Here is a 10,279-nt window from a genome sequence, read left to right as displayed (position 1 = left end):
CAATAACTTTAAAGTTCCATAACTCCTTCATTCTAAGTCTGTTTTCCGACGAACTTTATATCTATGAAAAGGTGACGGGAAGTCCTACGCTCCTTTCCACACCCGAAGCCTAAAACCTTTCGGATAAAACCCGAGACCCATAAAAGACTGAATCGCCCCTACCCTTTGGCTTCTGAGACCACAACCGAGTACTTTCAAAACTGGTTGTTACATATATGAACTTACAAAAGTTGTCATGATGCTCATGAAATACAAATGTGTGCAATCTACACCCCGTCCTTATGGTATATGTACTCAAACCAGGCATCCAACCGATATGTGCTCCCAACTTCAAGAAGAAGATTATGCGAAAGTAGATGCTTTAGGAGGTTATTCGAGGTCGAATCAAAGGGGATACGAGCAACTAAGGGGTGACCAAAGGTGGAATAACACCCAAGCTTGGGGAGGAAATCAAAATGAAGGCTTCCAACAAAGACCTCAACCCCCTCATTATCAACAAAGACCATTGTTTCTACCGTAGAATTTCCAGCAAAGGCAAAACCATCCACCTCCTCCTCCACAAATTAGCTCTTCAAGTATGTCCTTGGAAGACATTGTCAAAATCCTTGCTACTAGAACTTAAAGATTCCAATAAGAAACTAAGGCTATCATAAAAATATTGGAGCAACAAATGACACAACTTTCTCAATCCATAACTAAGATGGAATCATAAGGCAAGCTACCATCTCAAACTGAGAAGAACCTAAAAAAATGCATGTGCCATTACTTTTATAGGTGGAAAAAGCTATGATGGCCCAAACATGCCGAATGAAGACGAGGAAAAAAAGGAGATTGAGGTATAGGAAGCTGGCAAGGAGGATAAAAAGAAAGAAACATTAAAGCCAAAGAAGCCAGTAGATAACGAAGTAAAAGACACTCCGATCCCATTCCCTTCAAGGCTAACAAGCAAAAAAAAAGAGCACGAAGATGACGAGATCATGGCAATGTTCCGAGAGGTTGAAATCAACATTCCTCTTTTAAATGCCATCACACAAATTCCTAGATATGCTAAGTTCCTTAAGGAACTATGCACATCTAAGAAAAAACTTAAATGAAATCAAATGGTAAAAGTAGGAAAAAACGTGTCCGTCGTCTTATAAAAATGGCTACCTAAGAAATGCAAGGACCCGGGTGTATTCATGGTTCGTTGTAAAATAGGTAACTTTTTTGTACCACGTGCCATGTTAGATCTTGGGGGCATCAATTAATGTCTTACCTTATTTGAGTTACAAAACAATGAGAATTGGACCTTTAACAAAAACCAGAGTCATAATACAACTTGCCAACCGGTCTTTAGTACACCCAAATGATGTATTGGAGGACATGTTAGTGCAAGTCAATGAACTCGTATTTCCTGTTGATTTTTATGTCTTGGACATGGGTGATGACAACACCCCACAATCGAGCTCCAAACTTTTGGGGAGACCCTTCATGAGTAACGTAAAAACAAAAATAGATGTAGCGAATGGTACTTTATTTATGGAGTTCGATGGTGAGGTGATCAATTTCAATATCTTTGAAGCCATGCATTATCCTAGTGATATTCATTCCTTAAACTTCATAGATGTTATTAATTCATGCACTAATAATTGGTTTGAGTTGTCAAGCCAAGATGTGTTAACCACCATCTTGAGCAAACATTTTGATGAACAACCATTTCCCTTTGCCATTCATCGATCAAATGCTTGAATGATTGGCTAGGAAATCCCACTATTGTTGCCTTGATGGTTTTTCTGGTTTTTATCAAATTTTAGTTGTCCCGGAAGACCAAGAGAAAAGCACATTTACATGTCCCTTTGGCACCTTTGCATATAGATGCATTCCCTTTGGTTTATGCAACGCACTCGCAACTTTTCAAAGATGTATGGTGAGCATATTGTCATAATATGTTGAAAATATCATATAGGTTTTCATTGATGATTTTACTGTTTATGAAAATGCTTTTGATGAATGTTTGCAAAATCTCACTAAAATCTTACAAATGTGCATTGACACAAAATTAGTCATTAATTATGAAAAATGTCATTTTATGGTTGACAAAGGCATGATACTTGTACATGTGGTGTCCCAAAAAGGCTTAGAAGTAGACAAGGCCAAGATTAATGTGATTAAGAGTTCACCGTACCCGACAAATGTTCAGGAAGTAAGTTTTTTTTTCTTGGTCATGCAAGTTTCTATCGAAGGTTCATCAAAGACTTTTCGAAAATCACAATGTCGATGTGCCAACTTCTACAAAAGAGGCTAAATTTGAGTTTAGTGATGCATGTAAAAGTGCATTTGATAGTTTGAAGGACTTGTTGACATCGTCCCCCATCATTTAACCGTTGAATTGGGACCTTCCATTCAAGATCATGTGTGATGCTAGCAATACTGCGGTTGGGGCGGTTTTTGGACAAAAAATGGACCAGGCTCATTATGTCATCTATTAGATGAATTTAACAAACTCATTGTAAATTCTTTTAGTTGTATATTTTTTATTTACATGGTTAATGTGTGATTTATAATTAGAAAATTCTACATTATAATCTCAAACGTCGTAATTTCTTAATACAATCTCAAATATATTAACAATCATTATATCTACACGTTCAGATTTAAGTCTACTATAACTTTCGTTTAGATTACTCCCATTAAAAAGTAATATATTTTTACTTACGATTTTATAAAAACTCGTTCATATATACATTCCTAAAGAATGCATGTATATAAAGATCATAAGTAAAAATATATTACTTTTAATGAGAATAATCTAAACAAAAGTTGTAGTAGACTTAAATATTGACATATGAATATACAGATCGTTAAATTTAAGATCAAAAGTTATGATGTTCATAATACAAGACCTAAGCCAAACAACAATATCTAAGCAAACAAGCAGCTTAGATTACTCCAGTTAAAAAATAATATATTTTTACTTACGATTTTATAAAAAAAAACATTCATACATATATTCATAAAGAACGCATGTGTATAAAGATCGTAAGTAAAATATATTACTTTTTAACGGGAGTGATCGAAATGAAAGTTGCAGTAGATTCAAATACGAACGCGTGGATATAAAGTTCTTTAAAATCCGAGATCATATGAAGAATTCACGCCGTTCGGAATACAAGACCTAAGGAACCAAACAGCTGAGGTCGCGGTGACCATAAGCATTAACAGTTTCGAGCACCTCATTAACGATTGTCTCACCTAAAATGTCGTGAGAAAAACTTAAAGAACCCGATTGTGTACAAAAATAACAAAGACTTATTTTGCAACAAAAAAAATATTAACGACTAAATGTGAAAAAAATATTAAAAAACTAAACGTGTACAAACTGAAAAATATATTATCCTATTAAGTTATTTTTTCCGATTGATCTGACATAACCGGTCATAAGACTTATTATGTACAGTTAAAAAAGTTGAAAAGAAAAATATGGAAAAAAAAACTCAACTACCAAATATAAAAAAAAATAAAAAAATATATTACCATTTACCAAATTATCCCAAAGACAAACTATTGGACCGAAAGAATTATGATTATACTACAGGGGCGATAAAATACACTTTACTATAGATGAGGGGCAAAGCTACATATTTTCCCACATATTTATGCTTCTTACCGTTCTCAGAAGAGAGAGATTTCAGTTTGAAGAACTACAATTTCGTGAAACAAAATCTAAGTCGAAGAGAGAGAGAGAGAGATAGAGAGAAAAAGAGAGAATCACGAAGGTAGAGTGTTTATCAATCATTTTCGAAGTTTAAGAGAGAGAAAGCTATACTTTTATCGCTCCTTTTGCTACAGTTTATGATTTGTGAAGAGATTAGTACATTTATATTTCTTGATTACAAACAGTTATAGAGTTGGTTGGTTTTTTTGTCTTTGTAACTTTTTAGGGTTTTTTTTTTTGTTCTGAAAAATGGCGAGCACGGGTCCAAACGATGACGTTGTTTCCATGGAACTCCCCGCACCTTCGGGCTGGAAGAAAACGGTTCTTTCTCTTTCCCCTCTCTTTACATTTCAATTTGAATTGAATATGGTTCATGTTAACTTTTGTTGCTTTTCTGCTTACATTCTTTATTAATTCTTTCAATTTGGTTTCCGGTGTAGTTCATCTGTATGAAAATTAACCGTTTTGGGTGAAATTTGGTTTGATTTTTCGAAACTAGGGTTTTGCTGGGTTTCCGCTAATTTGAAAAAAAAAATACTACTTTTCAAGTTTCGTCTTTATGCTATCTTGCACCAGTTATATACGCTGGTTTCTTTTATGTGATTTGGTTTGCTACTTTGTTTACACTGTTCTTTAATTTTGTGATTTGAGTTCTAGATATGCGAAAATTTTGTCAGTCTTTGACTTCTTTGAGGAAAATACGGGTCGATTCCTTAAATTTAAAATTAGGGGTTTTTCAATTCGAGTTATGTACTATTTCTTAGTTATTTTAAACATCACGAATCGGGTTTCCACTACAATTCAGTTTGCGAACCTTTGATTTGCGTGGAGAACATCTTGAAATTAGGGTTTAAATTAGGGGAATTTCAAACTCTAACTATCTGAATTCCTTAGTTTCCTTACCTTTGCGAACTAGGTTTCCAATGTACACTTCAACCTTTTTAGTCTTTGATTTGTTTGATTATATTCAAAATTAGGGTTTTCTTTTTCAAATTTAATTATGTAATTTGGGGGTTTTACGTTTGGTGAATTCTAGGTAAGATCTTTGAGTCTCAAAACTCAAAAAGATCCATCCAACTATCTTTTACTATCCCCCTATCTGATTTTCTACTAATTCTATGGATCAAATATTATCTTGTTCTTATTCAAGATTTCATTCTCTTATCATTTGTGAGAAGGGTATTTTAGACATCTGACACATGGTTTAATGTGTAGTTTTCACTAACAAAAGGAGGGACACCAAACAAGAATGCAGTTGTGTTCACTTCACCAACAGGGGAAGAGATCAAGAACACAAAGCAACTGAAACAGTACCTGAAATCACACCCTGGTGGGCCCAAGATTTCTGAGTTTGATTGGAGAAGTGGTGAGACTCCAAGAAGGTCTTCAAGAATCAGTGAGAAAGAAAAGTCAACTCCACCACCAGATCCTGAACCGGTCAATAAACGCCCCAGAAAGTCAACATCTTCCAAGAAAGGCAAGAAAGAAGAAGGAGAACAAGATGTTGAAATGAAGGATTCTGAAAAGGTTGAGAAAGATGATGGGAAAATTGAAATTCCAGAAATGCCCATGTCGGATGAAGTGGCTGAGCCTGTAAAAGATGTCGATATGAAGGGAGAAGAAGATGAGAAACCAAAAGAAGAGGGCGATGGGAAGTGTGAAATACCAGAAATGCCCCTGTCAGAGGAAGTGGCAGTTGAGACTGTAAAGGCGGTGGATGAAGAAATGTGTGAAATACCAAAACTGCCCTTGGAGGAAGTAACTAAGACGGAAGAACAGGAGGAGTCGAAAGCTGCAGAAACCAAGAATTTGGAAGGTGAGTCGGTCAAAGAGGTCAATGAGGAAGTTTGTGAAATACCAAAATTGCCCTCGGAGGAAGTAATCAAACCGGATGAGTCTGTCCAAGAGGTCAATGAGGAAGTTTGTGAAATACCAAAATTGCCCTCGGAGGAAGTAATCAAACCGGATGAGTCTGTCCAAGAGGTCAATGAGGAAGTTTGTGAAATACCAAAATTGCCCTCGGAGGAAGTAATCAAACCGCATGAGTCGGTCAAAGAGGTCAATGAGGAAATTTCTGAAATACCAAACTTGCCCTCGGAGGAAGTAATCAAACCGGATGAGTTGAAAGCTGCAGAAACCAAGAACGGGGAAACTGAGCCTGTAAAAGAGGTTGTGGAAGAAGTGTCTGAAATACCCAAATTGCCCTCGGAGGAAGTAACCAAACAAGAAGATGTCAACGAGAGCAAAAACCCGGAAATCCCCCTGGTGGACGAGCCTGCAAAAGAGGTCAATGAAGAAGCACTTGAAAACCCCAAAACGCCCCCGCCGGAGAACGCAACCAAGCCCGCCAATGAAGAACCAGAACCGGTGGTCAAAGATGCTGTTCCGGCGACTAAAGTGGAAGCAGGCGGCGGTGGTGGTGCTGCAGCAGAGAATGGTTGTCCGGTGGCGGAGGAGAAGCCTTCATGGGAGGAGATAAAGATAGAGTGACCGGTGATTGTGGTGGCGGCGGCGGCGGTGGTGGTGGTGCCGCCTGCTCTCTAAGTTAGTGTTGTTTGTTTATCATCTTTCTTTTGGTGAAAATCTTATTGCTGACAGAGACATTTCTGTAATCTGTATTCTGTGATAGGATTTATTAATTAGGAGTCATGAAAAACTTTAACTTTAGCAACATCAAAGGGACACAAGTGAAGTGACATTTGTTGGGGGTAAATCCGTCAACAAAGTAGTCATTTAGTATGGTTTGTTGTGGCCTTTGTTGTGTGTCTATAGGCTTATATTATTCTAGGTTACAGAGGTCATGTTAATGCCTGTATCATCGTTATGTAATAGGCAAACTCTTTTATGAGCTTTTAACTTTTGCATTTCCCTTGTTTTATTGCACAAACATTCTTGTGTTCTATCACCATTTGTGTTTGATAATCGTTGCAAATTGCTTTCCTTTTGTGTTTTCTTATTTTTTTGTGATGAATATAGAACATCATGATTCATATAAGATGTAAATTCTAGATTCCATTGAATTATCAAAGCGTTGAAAAAGGCATCTTTGAAAGCATAAAAGATATACAAATATAGGTTTTTAATTTGATCTCATTACAATCAAAGATTGATTTGGGAATTTATGAAAATGAAAGGAAGAATTTAATTCATGCAAAGCAAATTGCTTCTCATATCATATGAACCCTAAATTAGAAAACAAAAAAAAAAAAAAAAAAAAAAATGGAAGGAGCCTAAATTTGCTCAAAGGCCTTTTAGTTGTCCAACCAAACCAGTCAATGTTGTCCACTTCTCAAATGCACTTGCGGAGTCCACAAAAGCTGATTTCGATGCTTCTATGTCGTTCTTTGTTACTACAACAAAAAAACAAGTATTCAATCAATGCATATAATCTCAAATAGTAACTTTTACGCATTAGTAGTTGTACGCTACAAGTAAAATTCTCAATAGTACCTGATGAATACAAAGAAGTCAACGACGAGTTGAATGCATCCACCTCAGACATCTCCTCAGGGCTGGAACTCAACTGTACAAAACCAATCATCAACCACGACATTTCCCATACAGTTTTTAAGGCTATTTTTTATTAACAGGATAATAAGGGTATTTACGTCTTTTACACAAATATAAAATCGAAATCGAATCTTTGTCCCACATTATTCCATATTTTCAGTTACTACAAAAAAATTATAATTTTTATCCCATAGACATCAATCTCCCCGTCCCTCTTTAATAGACGTGAAGGTCAAAACACAGCACAACCTGTTTTGTTTTGTCGGTATTCCTCACATGAAAATCAAAACACAATAAAACCTGTTTAGTCTATACCCTACATGAAAGTCAAAACATAGTACAACATGTTTTGTTTTGTCGGTGTTTGACACCAACAAAACAAAACAGGTTGTACTGTGTTTTGAGATAGTACAAACTGTTTTATCTATACCCCACATGAAAGTCTAAACAAAATACAACCAGTTTACCGTATACCACAAATGAAAGTGAAAACACAGTACACCTTGTTTTATCTATACCCCACGTGAAAGTCAAAGCACAGTATACCCAGTTTTGTTTTGTCGGTGTTTTGACACCAACAAAACAAAACATGTTATACTGTTTTGGTAGTACAACTGTTTTGTCTTATACCACACATGAAAGTTTTGACACCAACAAAACAAAACATGTTATACTGTGTTTTGGTAGTACAACTGTTTTGTCTATACCACACATGAAAGTCAAAACACAGTACAACCCGTTTTGTTTTGTCTGCGTTTGACACCAACAAAACAAAACATGTTATACTGTGTTTTGGTAGTACAACTGTTTTGTCTATACCACACATGAAAGTCAAAACACAGTACAACCCGTTTTGTTTTGTCTGCGTTTGACACCAACAAAACAAAACATGTTATACTGTGTTTTGGTAGTACAACTGTTTTGTCTATACCACACATGAAAGTCAAAACACAGTACAACCCGTTTTGTTTTGTCTGCGTTTGACACCAACAAAACAAAACATGTTATACTGTGTTTTGGTAGTACAACTGTTTTGTCTATACCACATATGAAAGTCAAAACACAATACAACCCGTTTTGTTTTGTCTGCATTTGACACCAACAAAACAAAACATGTTGTAAAATGTTTTGATAGTACAAACTGTTTTGTCTATACCCCACGTGAATGTTTAAACAATGTACAACTTGTTTTGTATGTACCTTACATTATGTGTATTCTTGGTAATATGATATACTAGTATATTCTATGGTTTATATATAACTGTCTTTTGGATAGAGTTAGTACATCTCGGAAAGCACAATGTACAACCCTATAAAGCAGAGAGATTAGAAGGAGAAAAAGTAAGGACCTTTGAGAGGGCTTCATTGGCCATCTTGAGCCAGTCTGCATCAGGGGTTTGACCAAGGACTGAACCAGCAGACGGGAGATCATTGTTCTCGATGGCTTGCCCTACTTTGCTAAGCTTGTAAATAACATCTTGTAAATATTCTGCACAAATCCCAATATTGTACAAAATTACTCATTTACCCTTTGTTGTAACATTATCGATGGGTTACTAATTATTTATGCAACGAAGTTACATTTTTTTTTCAACCAATTTATACAATCCTTGTGTTCTATTATTGCGAATATATTCAAAAATTCAGATAGGAACGAACTTGTGATTGACTTATCTTGTTATTGTGAAACAAAATACAAAGGGGAATAAATACTAGGATGCATAACAAACTGAAGCTAAACGATAGGAAAAGATAAACTCATAAAACTATCATTATTATCCTATATATATGCACCTGTTCCATGTTGTCTCCAACTTATGAATTAATTTACTTTAATTTTACAAATGATTGATAAATTGGTAACAAACTAAATATGATACGAATTTCATTGTTTATAATATGACTTTGTTAGATAAATAAATAACTTGTTATGATTCATATGATATCATATATTTCGAAAGTTCGATATGAGAAATCAAATATACTCCTATTGTTCTTTCTTACTGATTTAAAATCATAGCAAAATCATAACACTAGTCTAATTTTATTTTTGACACTTTTGTAATAAGAAAAAATAGGAGGATATTAATTAATTTTTCTTTAGATATAATCCAAGCACATTTAAGGCATTTGATTATATTTTTGGTGAGAATACTTACTGCTTTCCTTAATCAAGTTATGAATTTTCTCATTTAAAGAAGAACATAATTAGTAAAAGGGTAAATGACGAAACTAACCTCTGTCTTTGGTTGAATTAAGTACGGTTTGTTTTTCAATCCGTTTCTTTCTGTCTTTCTTGATTCTCTCCATGAGTTCCAAATCATCATCAGGCTCTAAAATGGCTGCATTAGCACCATTGGGATTTCCAGTTAAGGACAAGAGGAAAAGGGAAGTGAGGCTTATGGATAGGCTTCTCTTAGAGATTTGAGGAGGACAATTTAGTAATTTACTCACTGGTTTGCACACACTGGTTCCCCTCGTTGCTTGTTTGTGTGAGGCTGAAGAAGATGATGACGATGATGGGAGGAAGGTGCTTGGATTCGAGAGAAAAATCGCTGCCATTTTCACTTTGTTTCTTTTTTCTTCCTTATTATTTTGTTTTTTATTTTTATGTTTTGTGTTGGTGGTTTTAGGAGAGGTTGCCTGGTTGATACTTGAGAGAGAGCCAAGAGAACTAGCAAAAGGATAAGATATTGGATTTCTTGATATCCTCCTCCTACACTTTGTAATTCTACATAATAATAATAGTAAAAAGAGTAAATTACAAACTTCGTCCTTGTGGTTTTGCACTTTTTGAATAAGCCCATTTATTTCATTATAACTCTATTCGTTCATCGAACTTAATTGTTACGATAATTATCACTCTCATCAACATTAAGGCTTAAGATAAATTTATTCGTATTTCTTTATTATTGTTAATATTTGATATGATTTTTACATGGACCAACCAAATATATATTCATCTTCCGTATTCCCTTCATGTCAATCGTCCCCTCCCATTTTTTCCTCTAGTGATTTTTTTTAAAGTGCAACATACAAAATATCAATATAATTAAGCAAAAACTTGGTAGAGCA

The 10,279-nt window shown here is 35.1% G+C and overlaps 2 protein-coding genes across 3 annotated transcripts; one reads left to right on the top strand and one right to left on the bottom strand.

The window, feature by feature from the left end:
• The first annotated feature begins 3,654 nt into the window (after positions 1-3,654).
• Positions 3,655-6,558, top strand: LOC111911434 (methyl-CpG-binding domain-containing protein 10). 2 transcript variants are annotated; one of them, XM_042902749.2, is made up of 3 exons: positions 3,710-3,755; positions 3,921-4,015; positions 4,910-6,558. In XM_042902749.2, exons 2-3 carry the CDS (start codon positions 3,944-3,946, stop codon positions 6,182-6,184), a joined length of 1,347 nt encoding a protein of 448 aa, XP_042758683.2. In that variant the 5' UTR covers positions 3,710-3,755; positions 3,921-3,943; the 3' UTR covers positions 6,185-6,558. The 2 variants fall into 2 exon arrangements, with proteins under 2 accessions (XP_023762981.2, XP_042758683.2); XM_023907213.3 differs by having other exon boundaries at positions 3,655-4,015.
• Positions 6,559-6,756: 198 nt separating this feature from the next.
• Positions 6,757-9,892, bottom strand: LOC111911446 (thylakoid lumenal 16.5 kDa protein, chloroplastic). The gene is made up of 4 exons (XM_023907228.3): positions 9,442-9,892; positions 8,554-8,693; positions 7,145-7,217; positions 6,757-7,044 (listed from the first exon to the last, which is right to left on the bottom strand). Exons 1-4 carry the CDS (start codon positions 9,764-9,766, stop codon positions 6,935-6,937), a joined length of 648 nt encoding a protein of 215 aa, XP_023762996.1. The 5' UTR covers positions 9,767-9,892; the 3' UTR covers positions 6,757-6,934.
• Between the last annotated feature and the right edge of the window lie 387 nt (positions 9,893-10,279).

Source organism: Lactuca sativa, chromosome 5, assembly GCF_002870075.4.
Source record: "Lactuca sativa cultivar Salinas chromosome 5, Lsat_Salinas_v11, whole genome shotgun sequence".
Taxonomy (NCBI): domain Eukaryota; kingdom Viridiplantae; phylum Streptophyta; class Magnoliopsida; order Asterales; family Asteraceae; genus Lactuca; species Lactuca sativa.
Note: the sequence above shows the minus strand (reverse complement) of the source record. Positions and strands in the feature narration are given on the sequence as shown.